We start from the raw sequence: 19,513 nt of genomic DNA on the forward strand, positions 1-19,513 counted from the left end.
CTTACAAAAAAACAAGTTGCATAGGTACCGTAACACACAAACAGTCGGGCCATGAGGTGACGGCCGTGATGTGTTTCTCAGACAGACTCCGGCCCCCACCGGCTCTTAATGACGAGGGCAGACTGGGCTGATCTCCAGAGGTGTGCTTTCCCCATCAGGCGGCCTGCTCTCCCTCCAGGCCAGACGGGAACATACCAGTAATGGAACAGACTGAAACCAGCAGGTAAAACACACCGTTAAGAGCGGCCAAAAATCTTCTACAACCTTTAAACAGGCTGTTGAATTCATGCAGCGGGTTTACTGATCCACTGGAAAAGGTGAGAGCTGAAACAGTAGCATGTAGTGTTTGCTTGAGGTGAGAATGTCTTTAAAGAATCTGGGTTACTTTATTATTTGTGCATGACTGATTATCAATGGAGTCATAGCTGGTTCAGACTGAATCTTTGCTTATGATTTCTCTCTGTATTTTTTGTCGGTTAGGGGTTGTTTGTTGTGAAAATGGAATTAAGACCATTTGAAGAACTGTCTGAATATGCTGCTGGTCCAGCCAAGATCTTACCACATTAGGCCTGAGAGGATCTTGAATCTTTCAAGTCCTCATGCCTGAATCCAAGCAATGAGGCGAGTGCTTTTTGGATTTTGGGGAGATCGATTTGAAGTCATTAAATATGTATTCTGACTGGAGTCCAAGCTGTGTGGCACGGGTTCACATCTCTGGCTGCAAAAACCTAAATGTTGTTTCTGCTCCTCCTCAATCTCTGATGAACTCAAGTAAACCTTCATTCCAGAGCCTGCCTGAGAGGGCTGCACCAGGAGGGTTATGTAGTTTTTTTTCAGATGTGAAATAATGCAGTGTAAAACAAAACAGCACAGGAGGAAAATGAAATTAGGCAAAATATTCTTACAGAATGTGCTGAAAAAATATGACTGAAAATCCAAAGTCAGTACGACTCTGTGAGCGACTTAAAGGTGAACTAAGGGATTCTAATCCAATAAGCTTTTTGTTAAATTCTGCAAATCTCGACCTCCACTAGGTGTCTGTTCTGTGTGTGTGCTGAAAATAAAAAATCATTAACAGCCCTGGTTCTGTCAGTGTGAACCACAGGGGCCGGAACGATCCACAAAACACTATTCCAGCATATCCTGTGCAAGATTTCTTGAGCACATTCATTCTCTTGCACAGGGCAAGGGGGAATTGAAAGGTGAGAGGAGATGGGAGGAAATGAGAGTGAAAGGAATGATAACTCTGGCACCAGCTAACTATTTGCATAAGCTAACTAGCTAAATATCAACCTTTTTTTTTTTTTCCAGAATCGCAGAATCTACCTTGAAGTGGTTCAAGTCTTATTTAAGCAGGTGCCAGCTGATTGTGGTCATAGGTGACAACCCCTCAGATAAAACAGACCTGACATGCGGCATCCATCAGGGCTCTTTCATAGGCCCAGTTCCTTTTAGTCTGTATCACAACATAACTACAGTAGATATCACTGTACGTGCAAAAGATTAAGTTCTCTCAACAGGAATTACTGGCTTAAATCAGTGAATTAACTTCATACTACTGAATCAGGACAAAAAAAGGATTGATGGTATGAGAACAACAACCAAGAGAGAAATACTGTCCAAAACTTGCATGTCATCTCTGGTCCAAACCTTGCATTTTCTGCACTTTGTGCCCTTTTGGGCTAATACATTACAGTGCAAATCACATCCAATTTATCTATGTGGCACAATTTAAAACAACACGAAACATATGATAAATCTGACACATGCTAGCAATCTAGATATGCTTAAAAATATAAAAAAAGCTAAATGTCAAAAATATTATATCGCAATCACAAACTCCACCTTTGAGCTACATTCATCCATCCATTCATCTATCCATTATCTACACCTCCTAATCCTCACTAGGGTCACGGGATGCTGGAGTCTATCCCAGCTGACTTAAGGGCAAAGATGGGGAACACTTTGGACAGGTTGCCAGTCTATCACAGGGCTACATATATAAACAATCACACTCGCATTCACACCTATGGACAATTTAGAATTATCTATTAACCTCAGCATGTTTTTGGACTGTGGGAGGAAGCTGGAGTACCTGGAGAAAAGACACGCATGTACATGGACAAACAAGGCGAAAATGCTCACCAAAAGCCACTGCGCAGCCCAAGCAAAATTCAGTTCAATTTTATCTCTATAACACCAATTCCCAACATATATCATCTCACAGTAAGTTAAGACTTTACGAATTTTAAAGAAAGAACAGAAAACCCAGCAATCCAAAGTTGCCTTTGGATTCCCGAAATGCTAACGTCACCATGCTAACATGCCCACCAGGACAGTGTGAACATGCTGATGCACAGTAGGTAGAATATTTTTCAGCTTCTGTTAAGAAATAAAAGTTTAGGTGATCATCAAATGTATAAGAATTCCTCCTCACAGAATGTATGCACGAAATGTCATGGCAGTTCATACAAGTATTGGTGACAAAATGCACTGAAAATGCACTGAAATGTCAAACTATTGGTGGCTTTACAGGAAAAGCTCAGGGGATCATGTGAGTCTGTGGGATTCAATTTCTGAGCCCTGTGGATGTATGTACCAAGCTTCATACAATTGTTTTTATATTATTTCAGTCTGGATTAATGTAGTGGACCAACCCACTGACAGACTGAGCTTCCCTCCAGCCACGCCACCAGCATGGCTAAAAAGCTCCTAAAGCGCGGCACTGCTGTACTGAATGTGCAAAGAGATGTGTTGTCATCTATAAATGATTAATGTGCACCCGGAGACACAGAAGCACCTGCCTCGAGTAACAGCAAACCATTTCACTTATAATAATGAACATTTTGAACATGTCTCTGCGGGTCCAACAACACAAAAAAGACCTCCTATAAAGGGGCGAACGCTCCATCTGCGACTGAATGATTTTCACTCATAAGTCTGTAGAGGCTGTGATCTGACTTATTTGGGATAAAGACAGATGGAAGATTAGCAGGTTAAAATCAATCCTTAAAGTAAAGTTGAAGGCAGTGGCCTATTTTAGAGAAACCACTGAAACCTTGGCTTTGTTTTCTGATGTGCTGGTGCCTCTTATTTAGAGCTTAATGGCATTGATCGGGTATATCTGAGTGAATGTTTTGCTGGTCACTACAAACAAGCCTGCTTGTTAAAGTAAAGTCTTGTGTTTTGCATCACTGTTCATCACTGTTTTGGTGTATTTTTTAGCATTTGGGGATGCTGTCCATAACTCCAAACGTCTTCATACAGTTTAATTACGGCAAACTGCGTTCAGAAAGTGCAAACATCGCTTGAATTCCTACTTTGCAGGGGCCACAGATGGAAATTTGCCATCTAGGCCAACAAATAATGTAAATTGATGAGCAGGCTGCCTCCGCCAAATAAACCAATTAAGAAAGCAAAGTGAAAGTAGCTCTGAATCATCCTGGAAACAGAAAGTCTGTCTTGCCCCACAGGACTCACCGAAGCAATTAATTTTCTTTAGTCATTTCGAGCGGCTACAGTCGGGTTCCAGGGAGCAGAGGCCAATGAGGCTGTTTGAGAGTGTGTCAGAGGAGGTGAGCGTTGCATCTGTTACACAGCATGCGCCTGCATATTTCTGCGGGGCAACTGGGACTGATCAGCTGCAGCTTAGCGGGCCAGAATCAATTGGTAAACTGTTTGTGGGCCAGATCAATACATGCGACGACCGCCTGCGTGCGACTGCCAAATGTAATCTAGCAACTGCAGAGTTAGCGAGAGGACTTTCACAAAGTCTAAGAGACGTTAAACACTAAAAGAGAGATTTTAGTGAATGTCAACACGATCCAAACAGAGGTAGGAGTGTTTCTGAAGTGCAGTTTGCATAATTTAACAATCACCTCTGGTTGTTTTTTCATGCTAGTTCTTGGAAAAACTTGCTTTATTGTTTAGCACCGCCACTGAAAAATAAAGTCATAAAAAGAAGGGGGGGGGGGGGCACTCTCGGATCCTTCTTTGTGTTCAAGTCGAGTTGCCAAAGTTGGAGGTTTAGATGGAGCATGACTGAACCCTGCTGGCCAAGAGGAGGAACAAATCCAAAGTTTGCCACCTGCTTCTGCCACACACCCAGGTTTACTGTCAAAAAAGTGGCTTTAAGGATTACAAAACCTTCTGTCACCATATTAAATTTAATTAAACTTGATTTATATAGCACCAATTCACAACACAAGTCATCTCAGGGCACTTTATATGCTAAGGTGAAGACTTTAAAATATTATATTATAGAGAGAAACACAACAAATCTAAAGAGTCCCTTTGAGCAGCTCTTAAGTGATGATCAGAGATGGAATGACCCTAATAAAGGAGCTTTTCATTCCCATTATCATCTTTTTTAGAACAGTTTCTGCTCAATCAGCTCTGACTTGCCTGAATTTTTTCTATCTCTCAAACAATATATATTTGTGACATTTTAGCTTGATATATCAAATTATTTACAAGATTTTGTTTTTAATTACCAATCTAGCCGCTTTCAATATGTTTTTTTCAGACTGAAACTTGAGGTTTTAGCTGAATGACAATATTTCAAGAACTACTAAAGTAGCCTCTGATGCTGTCAAAATAATCTCTGGGTATGGGTGAATTAAAATAAATTAAAAACAAACATTTTAAGCTTTTATCCTTATTAGTTCCAAAGATATTTCCATCCAAATATAGTCTCAAATTTGAACGTGTGAAAAAATGTGCTAAAAGTGGGTTAATGGGTTTATCATGGTGAGACTAGTAAAGTTTCATTATTGTAAATGTCAAGAGTCGGCCTGTAATCTTATAAATACTGCATGGCTTTATGTCAATAATAAAGTGAACATTTGTTTTCTCACCAAGTGTACACTGCCAAGTTTGGACAGATTTTCGCATTCAGTGGTTTTCATTTCATTATTTTAACATTGTAGATTAATACTGAAGACACCAAAACTATAAAAGAATACATATGAAATTATGTTGTAAACAAAAAAGTGTGAATCTTCAGTATAAATCTACAATGAAGAAAATAATGCAAATAAATAAAAGGCATTGAATGAGAAGGTGTGTCCAAACCTTTGACTGGTAGTATATATGGATAAAATCAAAGCACAACTAATTAGTCAATTACTTAACTGATCAACAGAAAACTCAAATAAAAATAGGAAATATCTTCATGATGCAGTTTCACAGTCATTGATGATATTTGCTGCATTTTTGTATTTAATGTCACCTTATACTGGTAACATTTGACTTCTCAACAGTTGGGCGCTGGGTTCTCAGAAGTTATTTTAATAATTTACCTAAATATGTAAATTTTTGCATATTCAAGCCAGCCCATGGGACGACTTTGTAAAGTGTAAAGATTACAGATAAGACACTAACTGCAAAGTGTAAATTTGTAAAACTGTAAATTTTAAGTAATTTCTAGACCTTGACAAGTGCCTTTGCACATAAAGTAAAATACTATATTGCTCATTGGTCTTTCGTCGTTTTGTGACTCACTTCTGTAATATTTTGTCTTTTTTTTTGTTTTGTCCGATCTTTTGTCATTTGTCTCGTTTTTGTCGTTTTCTCATTTTTGTTGTTTTGTGTTTGCTTTTTGTCTCACTTGTTTTTTGTCTTACTTTTGCCATTTTGTGTTTTGCTTCATTCATTGTTTTATTGTTTCATTTGTCCAATTTTTTGTCACTGTGTGTCTTGTTTTTGTTAGTTTTTTTTCAAATCTTTTTTTGTCTGACTTTTGTTGTTTTGGTCATAAAATACTATATCATTCAGTTCCAGACACCTGTGACTAAATGTTTTGTAACTTTGTAGACACTCTGATCTGGAAGTTGTAATGCACAAATGACAAACTGAAGCAGAATGTTTTTAAAATTGAACTTATTTTTCTTAAGAAATTTCAGGTTGTTTGTGACGTTTTGTAAAAGATAGTTCATTAAATGCAAACATTTTCAGAATGTAATTTTTTGCACTCAAAGGAAAAATTTGGAGTTGCTGTTATTTGCAGGGCATTATGCTGTGATTTTACTGGTGCGGCTCACTGATGATCAAATTGGGCTGAATGTGGCCCCTGAACTAAAATGAGCTTAACACCCCTGGGTTAAATGGTTAAGTATATTTGTTTGAAAATAATAACTGTAGTTGCAAAAGAAAGTGTGTCACATGTGGGCAGTTTGGTGATGAGATTAATCTCCATTTAATTAAATCGTAAAGCTTGATCACCACACTCCCCTCTATAAGCATCTGTGTTCTCATTGACACAAAATTGATGTGACATTGTGTCTCTCGATTGTCTTAAATCCCCAGAGAAAGCAAACAAACACACATCATCATCTACTTTCCAGGCATATTTAATTGGCACAGTAAACACAATACAAAGTATTCAGTGCTCCAAAACACAAGCATGGGCTACCAAATGGAACACAAACGAAAAAGTGCAAAACACACCATTTGGTAGACCTTACAAAGGAAAAGAAGTCTTACTTTGCAAAGCAGATAAAGTAATGGTAAGACTCTCAATAGTTAAAATAGATGTTTTCCTTTTTAAACTTTATTTATATATTCATATATATTCTCTCTAATTCCGACACACCGTTTCATTTCCACTGTACAGGCAGGTCATTCTGGGGCATCGACTAAACGGTTTGTGGTTTTCTCATTTCAGAGCACTGGCAGGCAGATGGCTACCGTAAAGCTGCTGCTGCTTGTTGAAGCGGTGATCTCTGCCTCATCGGATCTATCTTGTCATTCATCACTCGGAAACAATTTAACAAACAAAAGCGGCTTGTTCGACATCTTGGCAATGTGAAGCGATGAGAGGGGGGAAAGCGTTACTTTCAAACTTCAGCAGGGATTCGATCATTCCTTCCATCAAGAGTCCAAATGATCATGACGCACATCGTCCCGCCATGTGGGAAGCGTTCGTAAAATTCTGCGTTAGATGAATATTCAACAATGGCTTCATCCAAAAACACACAACAGTGTAAATGTTACTCATGTTTGCAGTTACGGGATTTTAGTCCCGTTCAGGTAGAATAAGCAACAACAGAATTTTCCAGCTTAAAAAAAAAAAGAATCTTCACTCAACATCATGAAATATAAAACAAAAACGTTAAAATCATTATGTGCCGTTGAGCAGGGGGGAAATCAGTGGACATAATTTCTCTAGTCTGACAGTTTCTTGATTATGAAAACTTCAAAATTTGCCCCCCCTCCGGGATAATCACATCTTAATCCTCCCACTTTACCACAGCTAACACCAGCATCGTTCTCTCTCTCTCAGCGAGAACAGAAACCCGGTTAAGGCCCAGAACAGGTGATGGTCTGCATGTCGTCACATTTCAACTCACAGGAAATATGCGGATCACAGTATATTTTCATATACAGTAGACAGTAGGTGGACCTTTTTTTTTTAAAATAAAAACATCAGGTGTAAATCATATCCTCATATTTTTGGGTTGCTTGGACCAAGTGGAGACATTTCCACAAGGAATAACTGTAAACTAACAACAACTTGCGTTAGACACTCTGATCAAAACATACCAAACTAACATGTTTTTTCTTCTCACATACATACTGTACTTAGAGTAAAACAAATGCACAAGACATCCACGACCTATTTATGTGTAAGATCGCTCAGAAAAACAACATTTCGGGTCCCTATCGTCCTTACACTGTTCTGTGATTATGTTGGGAACACTGGGAGGAGGAGATCACACTTGCTGTTAAAAACGGGGAAACATGCTTTCTGAACCAACAACAGAAAAGAGATTTAAATTAATAAAGAAAATAAAAGAACCACAGGCACCGAACCCAAACAGTAGCATTCAGGTTAATTTAAACAGTATGACCAGGCAATGAGGGTTAACTGAACAGGAAGGCCTGGAGGCAGGAGGCGTAAGCTGACTTAACGCCTCCACCGCCTCCTCCGAGCCGCCAGCAGAGGGGCGAGGAGGAAGACAGGGCAAGCATGCAGCACACCACAACGCTGAGAGACCCCCGCCCCGAGCTGTTGCAAAAAAAAAAAAAAAAAAAAAAAAAAAAAACAAGAAGGAAGGGGCTCAGAGCAGCCAAGGGATAGCCTGTGCCGCCTGAGGAGGGAAGGGCCGAGGAGGTGAGGAGGGGGTGTGGTCAGAGAGAGGAACAAGACACCAGTGACATGACAGGAAAAATTTGTTGCATGAGTGATAGCGGGTGATTCAAACTCCTCCATCATCCATCGCTTTCTCCCCCTCCAGCCGCTCCTGGATGTGGATGTGGATGTGGGAGTGGTCATGGCGGTGAGAAAAGTGGACTTTATTAAAACACAGAAGACTCATTGAGATCAAACAAAGCAGAAGCAGAACACACACATGATTAGCACCTTCGCTTCCCCTGTTTCCAGTTGGCTGAAACCTGCAAATACGGAGCTGATTTTAGTGAGAGAAGGGTGAAAATGAGCTTCTCACGGCCTCAAAAGTGGATGAGTCATCTCTCGAGTCGATGAGTGAGCGGGTGAATTTCATGATCCTCACGTGGCTTCATCCAGCGGGTGCCGAGTCCGAGGGCTCCAGCTGGTCTCCGTCCTGTCTCTGACCACACCCTCTGCCACATGTGTGTGTGTTTGTGTCAAAGGTAAAGGAAAAGAGAGAGCCAAGGAGGGTGGGTGGGGGGGCGGGGACGCTGAGGAAGCCGACAGCCTCGTTCATGACCGCGCGTGGTACAAGCGGAGTTAGTTACATTAAGAAGCGAAGCGTTGCTGAAAAACAACATGAAGCAAATCGAATACTGCGACTGCTGAATGGGTGTTAAGAATGGAAAAAGTTATGAGCGCTAGAATTTAGATGGATTTCTCTTGTCGTCGCTTCGCATCGCAGAGTTCTGCGGATGAAGCGCAACGCTGCCGATAAGCTGTTTGTATTTTTTTTTTGTGTTTGGAAAATTCAGCTGCGTTCTAATCGGCCGTCTTTTTCTCTCTCTCTCACTTTTAGATTCAGGTCATCTTTCACTTTTCTCTGATTCTGTGAGCGTGTGAGGAACATGGTGGTTTCTCCGAGGCTGCTTGCCCTGCCATTCCTCAGCCAGCCTCACACTTTTAGGAATCTGCAATTCAAAAAAGGGAAATACAAACAAACAAAAAAAAAATGACAAAAAGAAAAATTAGCTTTAAAAGGAAAATCGAGGACAAGATAGCAACCCAAATATTCAGAGAGGAGGTCACTGCCTGCATGAAACTACTTTAAACTGACAACACTGTGGTGTCGGGATGAATGTAATCTGCACATCAAGTGTGATTGAAAGATGTTTGACAAAGAATCCTCACTTTAGTTTTCATCTAAATGCAGCCTGTGTACTTTGTCACAACATGCTGAAATCCTGTCATGACAAAACACCCACAAACGCTGCAGCATGCACCTCATGTGAAATGCTTTTCAGTAAAAATTACAGGAGGCGTAAACCGAAACCCTGCAGATAAGAACCCCATGCTGGCCGCTAACACACCATCAAAGCTGATTACAACTATGGAAGTTAATGATTTATGAAAGAGATGATTTCAGAGACGACGCCAAATCGTGAAAGGTAGCACAGAGGAGGTGAGACGACACACAGGCCAAACACACCATGCGTTTACCGTGAACATTCACACAGGTGCTGCTCAGATACCCATGCAAGAAACCACAAAGCTTTAAAGCCATGACCAGCTCCATATCTCAGCCCGGCCTCACCATATACGGCTTAGTACTGCTAATTCTCAGTCCCTCATGTCTTTACCAGTGGCCTGGAAAAAAAGGACCACAACAGCCCAACACTATCATTATCAAAAGTAAATTAAAAAGGATAAAACATCATTTCAACGGGGGGCTAATACTGTCACTAATGTGATTAAGAATTTTAGAAAATTCACCCTTAGGGTCTCGACACACGGGAAGCGACAACAGTCGCGCTCCATTCATTTTCTATGGGTGCTGTGCGACGAGACGAACATCACTTTCCCCCCTTCCAACAACGCGACGGCGACATTCGTGCATGTGAAATTTCACGCGCATTCACGTAGACGTGCACCCGCTGGCTTGCGACGCGATACAAGAAAGTTGAAAAATGTTCAACTTTTGTCGCTGTCGCCTGGAGCTTCAACCAATCAGCGAGGGTTTCACTCACTGACCAAAGAGCTTACAGCATGTTACACAGTACAGTCCGCTCCTGTACATTAATGGTCCGCTCCGGTTTTCAACCATTGTTTTCAGCCCTTTTCAACATCCATCCATCCATCCTCTATACACCGCTTTATCCTCATTAGGGTCGCGGGGGGTGCTGGAGCCTATCCCAGCTGACTCGGGCGAAGGCAGGGGACACCCAGGACAGGTCGCCAGTCTGTCACAGGGCTACATACACAGACGAACAATCACACTCGCATTCACACCTACGGACAATTTAGAGTACTCAATGAACCTCAGCATGTTTTTGGACTGTGGGAGGAAGCCGGAGTGCCCGGAGAAAACCCACGCATGCTCAGGGAGAACATGCAAACTCCATGCAGAAAGATCCCAGGCCCAGACCGGGATTCGAACCAGGGATCTTCTTGCTGCAAGGCGAAAGTGCTAACCACTACGCCACTGAGCAGCCCCCCTTTTCAACATGGAGGAGTAAATTATTTTAGCCGTGATTGATTTCCTGATTCTTTATGATCCTTCCCTTAATGACTATCGTGATATAAACAAAAGAGCTGCTGCATGGGAGGTGGTTGGCGCCAGGGTAAACTTCTATAAGCCAATGTCAATAGTAAAATTTTGGCTAAATCAAGCAATATCTTCCGGCTCATCATCTTTATGCTTTTCTGTCATGAAACTCTTTGAAAATGTAAAATATCCCTCCGATTTCACAGCCAATCAGAAGTGAGGGAGACAAGCGATCTGTGCCTTTGCACAGTGTCGCCATCGCCTGCCGTCGCGCACCGTGTGTTGAATTTATCTCCTGTTGCGATTACTTTCGCATTCCCCCCTCAACTTTTGCTTCCCGTGTGTCGAGCCCCTTACAGGGGAGAATAGTAACTCGTTGTAACAGCACTATAATCAATGTACAGCATGCAACACTTGAGGGGCAGGGCCACAATCTGTCAGTTTAGCCTACAAAAATATCTCTTGATATGTATCCATATTTTACAGCAGGTTTAAATTACATGATTGCACATCGAGCATGCTTTCCGTTTAGGTACAAGTGACCGAAACACAACAAGTTGCGCACTGATTTTACTTTCACTTGATGCTCTTTGTCACTTCGGATGGGGCATACATTCACTGGATTTATCACCTCACCGATTCAAATATTTAACCAAAGATGTGGATAAAACTCTTGATTAAATTTTTTTTGAGTGAAATATTGTAATCTGCTATTTTAAAACCTTAACTAAAAAATAATTTAAAAGAAACTCAGGTACAGGTGATCATTGTCAGTAGCTGATGTGTCCCATGATGCTGAGCTTTGACTGACGGTGTGATGTATACTTTTGTATGACCACTAGGTGACACTGCAGTGAACATGAGGTGAGCAATTACAGCTTCTTTCATCGACAGGCTCAGCTCACATTCAGTGGAATTTCTTATCACCAAACACTGTTCAAAGCTCGAGAGTAGTCCTAATCTGCCAACAACTGTTCCAACTGTCATGAGGCACAATGGACAAATCCGATTGGTCCTTCCTTCTGGAGAGACAGGAAATGTGTGTGTCTGAGCTAACTTGCGGCGCTCGTTTAGCACGTGAATGGAAACTTGCTGACTCACAGTAGCATGAAACTGTCAGAGCACAAACTTGCTGAGTTAAATGTATGTCATAGCACCTTTGGCATTTGCTTCCAAAAAGACCTCAACGTAGGATGTGGGGACGTAGCCCTCCTCATCCTCGTTCCTTCGCACTCGTGTCCAGCCGTCTCCTTTGTCTTCCTCTATGACGTACAACAGCTCGCCCTCGGCCACGGAGATAGTGCCCTCGTTGTGACCTGCACAAGCACAGGAAGAAAAGCGAGAGGGAACATAAAAGCACAAAGTAACAGTGAGTGAGCAAGGAAGTGCTTTGAACTAACTTCATGTATATTAGTCACTTAATCTGTCAAATCTGATTGTCAAGAAAGAGGAAGCAAAGTCAGATAGCGTTTGGTGGAAAAATGCAACCGCAGAAGTGATGTTTATAAAGTCTGAGACATTATGCTACTCAGAGAACTGCTGCCGCTGCCTAACCTGTACATTGGTGCAACAGCACATCAGACGATACTTTCATGGATCCCGCTGCTTGTGGAATAAATTTAAGTATTTCAGGCATTAACAAAGTATAAAGATGTCAGCCTGCAAAGTTGTCGACCTCTAATGGAAAGTTTGGTCAAATCGATGCTCATAGTCTTAATACTTGCTGCTTCTATATTTAATCTGTAAAATTGTACTAAAATTCTTCACGTCCATCAATGAAAAATAACGACTATCAGTATCTAGTGGAAGCCCCCATTAGTCAGTTTTACAACAGCGAGACCACATGGTTGTAATATAAAAAATGGTTCAGGACCCCTAGGAGACAGGCTCATTAGAAAATTAAAGCAAAAAGACCAAAAAATCCTTTTTTTGTCATTTACTGCAGATTTTCACCCATTCAGTATATAAAATACTGAGGGTATTAGTTATTTTCACATTTTCAGGCTTTAAAGAAATTCCCATAACAGAAAAGGGAAGCAAACATTAATGCTCACAACCTATACCCGAAGTAAAACCATTAGGAGGAAAGAACTAGAATTTGCTCTACTATAAGAGATCAGATCCAAGGCTACAAAGGCTTTAAATTAGTGTATTTAACAATCAAGAAACTGCAAACTACATTGTGATTTTGTTGTGTGGCTGGACTAGCAGAAGAGTTGGTAGGTTGGTAGTTTGATTGCCTTGTGTCTTTCTATGCTTCGTCTTTCCTTTTGTACCTTTTTTAAAGCTTTATATGATCTACGACAGGAAAGAGTGCTCTAGTAGTGGTATAATATACTGCTTTACAATTCATTTTTACAATTCTAGTCCTCTGTTGTTGGGACTTTGTTTATTCCTGGAAGTGAACTGTGATTTTTTTTTGTCGTCGCTGATTGGTTGGGTTGCCATCGATTCTTGTGTGGATTGCCTACATTGGCTTTTTGTAGTCAGTGCACTCTTCATTACTACTAATTCTTCTGGCAAGTGAACGAAACTGCAAAACTACTGCAGTATTACTGGACATACTTCAGGTCTTTTACCATCAGACATCCTCTTCCTGGCTGCCCAACCAGATATAATCAAGTACCAGCTTACGTCTGGGAACCACACTATGTCACCAAAAGCTCTGCTGTTCCAGTCGACTTGAATAAATTTCTACTTCTTGTTGGTCCTTCACTGGACTTGCGCTCACTTGCCACCCATTAAATATACAGAACAAGACAACAACAATTGATAAGTTCAGAAAACTAATTCTAGAGAAATTGATTGTTTCTTTTGGATAATTTACTACTTACAAATCAATACATATTTCACTTTTATCACCAACCAGATGGATCAGGGCTCCTCATCACATCTGCTTCGCCAAATTAGATTCTGAACATAGTGCTGCGGAGAAGTGACTGTATTTCTATTCTCATTTCTCCTCCACACATTTCCACGGAAAGGTCACACCCCTACTCCTCTTCATTTAGAGGAATCTAATTCCTTCACTCTGCATCTGTAAGAGTCAGGTTCAACCTATTTCCAGAAATAACAGGACCTCGCCTGCAGAAGCCAACCGACAGAGCGTGTGAGCGTGGCGCCCAATGCCCAGCAAGCTTCATACTAAGACTGTTTTATTCCAATCATGCGTGGTTGTCGTTACCTTCAAAGGGGTACAAGGCTTTGCAGGTGCCGATGGTGGGCAGGGTCTCCTCGTCGTCAAACTCATCATCAAACTCCGGCGTGCTGGAGGTGGGGTTTGGGTTTGGGTTTGGGTTTGGGTTTGGGTTGGGGTTGGCTTTGACCTGAGTCTCTGAATTCTGCTCCTCTGTGTAGCTGCCATCCGGGCTGCTCAGGGGCCAACACACACACAGTAAATATACTGTGAAAACACGCATAGTTTTCTTCCGAAGAATTAAGGCGAGTAACAACTCAGTGGTGTGGGGCTGATGTTAGTCAGAGTATACCATACCTCTCTCTGTCCTGCGCACAGTTGTTGCTCACTGTTGTGTTGTTCTGGGTCTCATAGATTCCACTTCTCCGGTGCGAGTCACTCTTAGATGGCATCCTCTCCTCCACTTCTGCTAACCAGCCCTGAATCACACACAACTCTGATGAACGTGTTGGCTTTGGCTTATCTTTTATCCGACATGACGATGAGAAAGTTACGTCAAGCACCCAGAATTCTTTCTATCAGAGAATCAATAGACATTTACATTTGGAAAGAACCTTTGTAGGAGGAGCACCTCTGCCTCACACTCCATATCTTTGCCATTTATTTACAAGGTTAAAGCAGGCCATTGTTCTGGGACTCCTCTCTCCCCAGCACAGCAGCCAGGCCCCCCCCTCCCTCCCTCCCTCCCTCCCGCTGCATCACATCTTCTCCTAATATGGATGAGCGACAGGCTTCTTTGGAACCACCCCAGCTGGAGATGTGAGTTTGAGCTCCTCATTATTTACCGTTTCAGATAAACCAAACAAGATTGCGTTGCCAACACTAACACTCACAAAGAGATGAGAGCCGACACCGGCACTAAACTAACCTCGAATTTCTGAACTTCAAACTGGAGCTTCTCGATGTTCTGGCCTATTTCTGATAGCCGGGGGTCGACGCTGGCTGGGTCTCCCATCTGAGGGTTCTTCACATACACATCTTTCATCTTAGTAAGAGCGTCCCTGGGAGAGCAAATTACCAAAGTCAGCACAAGTCTTTGAGTCTTTGTTGCGTATTAAAAAGGTCAACACAAGTATTGGTTGTGATAAATGGAAGGGAAAAGTTTCTTCTTTCTACAGATTACTGCTAAGATACCTCTGGTCCATCTCCTTCTGAATGTCTTTATTCAGTTCATCAAGCTTGCCCTGCAGCTTCTTCCTCCTCTGCTCTGGTGGTAGGTGGCTGAAGTCCTCTGGTCCAGAACCCTTTGAACAGGTGAAAGAAAGAGGCAGGGAAAAAAACAAAAAAACAAAATGGAGAAAGAAAAAGTGTAAGAAAACAACAAGCTTTTATAGTGCAGTAAATTTTGTGTTGCTTTTTATAACTGGGGTCATTTCTATTAAGGTGCAGTATCTCCATTTGGTGTAAACTCTGTCAACTGAGACCTGGGGAGAAATGGCTCAAAAACACAGAGCTCTTGTAAAGTTGGAACCACATAATTCATCTGAAGGAGATACTGCAGCCGCTCTCTAACACACGCTCACTCAGAGTCGGGATGTTTGTGAACAGACTGGAGGCCTTTCACCTTTTCAGTCGCCGCACCTAATCAAGTGCTGTCTGCGAATGCATCGGAAATGTAATAAAGCATTAGCTACATCCTATTGCTGCTCAGATAGTGTTTCATTGTGAGCTGCCTAATGGGTCTGAAGCCGTCTGACTGTTCTCTGACGGGACTGTGTGTTCTTAAAATGGAGGTTATGTGAGTGTAAGAGGTTGGGTAGCCAGGGGTCGTATTTCCTGATGAGACAGTTTCCAGTCTAACACTGAACTGAGTCATACTGCTCGGCACTCACTCAAACTTTCTGTAAACAGCAGTATTCTGAGGCCGCAAAGAATGTAAAGCTAGGTACATACATAACGTTCTGAATAAATAAAGTAGAGAATATAATTATGTTTGTTATGAAATTCATTTTAGAACTTACTTCATTGTACTAAGAGAGTTTTGGTGCTTATTGTTTATGTATAATTTTCATCCTTTAAAATGTTTTTGTTTCTGTTTCATAGTTTCACTTTTACATTTCCTTTCACAATGGCACATATAATCTCAGATTTTATTACATAATGTCACCACCAGTCACCACCCTCCCAGCAGACAACTGCTGCTACCAAATTTAGTTGGGTATCTCCGGTTAGGTACGATAAGATAGGATATCCCAAAAGGAATTATTGTGCTCGGTATTGCTTTGAAAAAATACACTAACATAAAAAAATAAACCAAAAGTGGTAAATTAAGGTGCATAAGGAATACAAGCTAACAGCAGTGTGTGATAGAACAGCAATAGGTTTGATACATTTAGTAAAAATAAGCAACTTAGACATGACTGAAATGTTGCACATGAATTTAAAATTGCACAGCAAAAATTACATTAATGTCAGATAGGAAACCTTACTGCTGCTGGTAATCTTAGTGTACAGACGCAGTAACCAGCCTCACATTTTACTCTGGTTAAATGGAATACATGCCTCCTACTTAGCGAGCTAAATGACTAGGTTTGTTGGTGAGTGAAGAGCCAGAGTTTATATCAGTAACTAGATCTTTCTATTGGCTAATGTTAACTCATCTTATCCTAACTAATCCTCAGAGAAAAACACACAACCATCTGTAGTTTCTGAAGCAAGTTAACTATCCGAGAGCTGTTAAGAGGCTGGAGGCATGCGATGAACTTATCCTTTCCATTGGGGAATTCATACTCTGCATTAAATCTGTCCTAAGAGTCATGAGCAGTGGGAAGTCACCATGTGGCATCTGGGGACAAACTCCTGCTCTAAGCCTCAAGGCACTATGGAGATTTAATGTTGAAGTCCAAACAGAAAGCGGTTCTCCATTTCATTCAACCCATAAACACATTGCAAACTACAAGTCTAAAGTCATCTAGTACCTCTGTCTGGTTGTGCAGCTAAACATCAAGCTAAATTCTAATGTCAGGGATGTCAATAGATTTGCAAGACCTGGGCAAATTAATATTTTGATTGGCTCACTAAGTCACAAGAAAATATTGTCCAGACAAATATAGGCAGTCGATTATGTGGCAATCAAGCCTGTTTTGTTTTTTTTAAATTGTTTTTTAAATTACTTTCACCTGCTGTCACTGGGAGGGGGTGGAGTCAGGGATGCATCTATTAATGTCAAGTAAATTCAAGAGTAATTAAATTGCTTTTTTATTCATAAGATGTTTTTTGTAATAAGGTATTATGTAATAATGTTTTACACTAAGATGTGATAAGGTATTTATTTCGGAATGTTTTCTTATTCATTTAAAATTTAACCTTTAGGAGCTCCTTAGAGTCTGTCAGTGAGTTTCTAATTGTGGTTGTTCTGGTTCTTCTCAGGCTGATTAAATCCTACAACTTGAGAAACCGTGTGGATTGTGCGGACTGAAGAGGCCAAGGCCTGTGATTGGATCTCATTGAGTTGGGTCACGGCGGCATCACAGGATAGAAGCGCTGGAGCTACAGACTCGAGGTCAGGAGGATTCACTGCACACGAGGCAGGTCAAACACAGCAGCTAGGTTACCATGGCAACCTTACCCCTTCTCCCTGTATCATCACGCAACACTTACCAAGCATGCAACATAACAGAGATCGGTCAATTATCATGCAGAGACATGCTCCTCTATCAGTAACAACTTACAGCACAGAGTTCATTCATTAGTGTCTACAATCTCTATGTGACCCTCAATGTGACAAATGAAAACACTATTACCTAAAGTGTAAATGAATTCTACATGGTTAAATTTAATCAGTGAACAAACTAAATCTATCGGCAAACATTTAGTATTTTGTTGTTTCTAGTAAGACTAATTGGGATTGACCAGATACAAATGCACAAGTTGATTTCTCTGGATGCAATCAGGCATAAATTTACAAAAATAAAAACCAAAATATTTTAAGTGGAAAATACTACAAATGGATTTTCTTTACAAACTGAACTTAAAGGAACATTTTAATAGTTTGTGAAATACACTTGCTGGCTTTCTTGTGAAAAGACATTTCTGCCAGCAGCAGTTAGCTTAGCTTAGCATAAAGACTGGAAGTAAAGGGGGAATAGTGGGAATTTCTTAGTGAGGAGCCGCAACTCCTGCTCACTGCCATGGACTTGCGAGGCAGGTTTGCTGTGTTTATATTTTAAACAAAAAAGATGCAACTGTTAACGATATAACCTGGTCATTTGTGAAGTTTCAAGGTGATTATAGATTTTTTTTATTACTATTACTTTGGACAGAGCTCAATCAGCTGTTTCCAATTGTTTCCAGTCTTTTTCCTAGACTTCGGTAACCATGCCAGTGTAGCAATAAGAGGTTTTCCACTGCAGAAACTTGAAGTGGCACGGACGTTAACAGGAAATTTAGGCTACTCTAAAATGACCTGTAAATTCCTGCAGTGGAAAACAACCTAATGTTATCACCTTAAACACACAGCAAAAAAGTCACCATCCCCAACTATGACAATGCGTTCCCCAAAATGTTAAAATATTCCTTTAATCCTCAAAGTGCGTCTCGTTCTGATGAAATAATAAAGACTAGTTGATTTTCTGTGTAGACCTACAATCTTTTATGTTAGTGTTACAGAACAGCATAAACAAAAGTACTACAAATATAATGAGGTTGGCATGCAGTGCAAGTGTACCGTATACGAGATAACAACCTCTACATATGATCAGATTAGTACTTGTTACAAGGAGATACAATTTGTTGAGACAACAGGGACTACAAGACAGACTAAGAGACGAACAGATAAAACATAGTGTAAAACTGATCACCTCAATGAGATTCCGGACTTGGGAATTGAGTGTGATCTGCGCCACAGAGACCACAGACAAGTTTGGGAGAGACGGGACGAGAACACGACCACAACATAAAAACAAACAACAAAACAACATATAAATGAGACAACGACATGAGTCTCGGTCCATCGTTGTGTCACAGCAAAAATTAAATAATTAACATAGATCCAAAACAACAACAATAACAACAAAAAAAGGAGCACAACAAAAACATAACGGCGTATACAGAACGTTATTAACAATGTGTTACTGGGAGGACGTGACATGCGTGCTGTGGTCATGCCGCTACGGTCGTGCGGTTATACGGTCATGCTTACCAGCTTGAGAGAAAGCTTCATGGAGGGGGAGAGGAGAGAGAAATGGCGAGGAGCAGAAGAGAGAAGAGACAACAGACAAAAGTCAGCATCAAGAGAATATCACGGCCATTTTGTTTCATTTTCCTTCAAACAAATAAAAGTTTACCTGCACTATATAATAATGCTTTACTTTGCCAGACTTCACCACATAAGAAAAAGCAGGTAAAGGTTGAAGGATTCTGCTTTATATGTTAGATGTGTCAATAAAGAAGCTCTTTCTTCAGCTATTTCAGCTATAAAGCCCCCACTTTTTCCTAAGGTGGTGAAGTTCGACATGTGAAACATGATGGATCAATGAAAAATGAGAAATAAGTTGGCAAGAAAAGGCCAACCTACTGCACAAGCATGAGGAAAAGTATGAGGGAAAATTAAGGAAAGAGAGATGAAAACAAATGTAGAGAAGAGAAGTAGAGGGAGAGTGAGTGCGACAGGAGTGAATGTACCCTTTACTTCTTGATCCCTCCTGCTGCCAATACAATGATA

The 19,513-nt window shown here is 40.9% G+C and overlaps 1 protein-coding gene across 25 annotated transcripts in view; it reads right to left on the reverse strand.

The window, feature by feature from the left end:
* Positions 1–6,334: 6,334 nt before the first annotated feature.
* The window catches only part of LOC110950497 (formin-binding protein 1), a 64,638-nt gene continuing 51,459 nt past the window's right edge, over positions 6,335–19,513 (reverse strand). For 10 of the 25 annotated variants that reach the window (XM_022193095.2, XM_051938132.1, XM_051938131.1 and 7 more), the window contains 7 exons: positions 18,992–19,006; positions 18,651–18,686; positions 14,986–15,095; positions 14,720–14,852; positions 14,149–14,270; positions 13,840–14,024; positions 6,335–11,971 (listed from right to left, as the gene is read on the reverse strand). In XM_022193095.2, coding sequence (XP_022048787.2) covers positions 11,793–11,971; positions 13,840–14,024; positions 14,149–14,270; positions 14,720–14,852; positions 14,986–15,095; positions 18,651–18,686; positions 18,992–19,006 — 780 coding nt within the window. In that variant the 3' untranslated portion in view covers positions 6,335–11,792. The remainder of the gene's footprint in view (positions 11,972–13,839; positions 14,025–14,148; positions 14,271–14,719; positions 14,853–14,985; positions 15,096–18,650; positions 18,687–18,991; positions 19,007–19,513) is intronic. The other 15 variants (XM_051938143.1, XM_051938140.1, XM_051938137.1 and 12 more) reach the window with 7 other exon arrangements.

Source organism: Acanthochromis polyacanthus, chromosome 18, assembly GCF_021347895.1.
Source record: "Acanthochromis polyacanthus isolate Apoly-LR-REF ecotype Palm Island chromosome 18, KAUST_Apoly_ChrSc, whole genome shotgun sequence".
In the NCBI taxonomy this organism is placed as follows: Eukaryota; Metazoa; Chordata; class Actinopteri; family Pomacentridae; genus Acanthochromis; species Acanthochromis polyacanthus.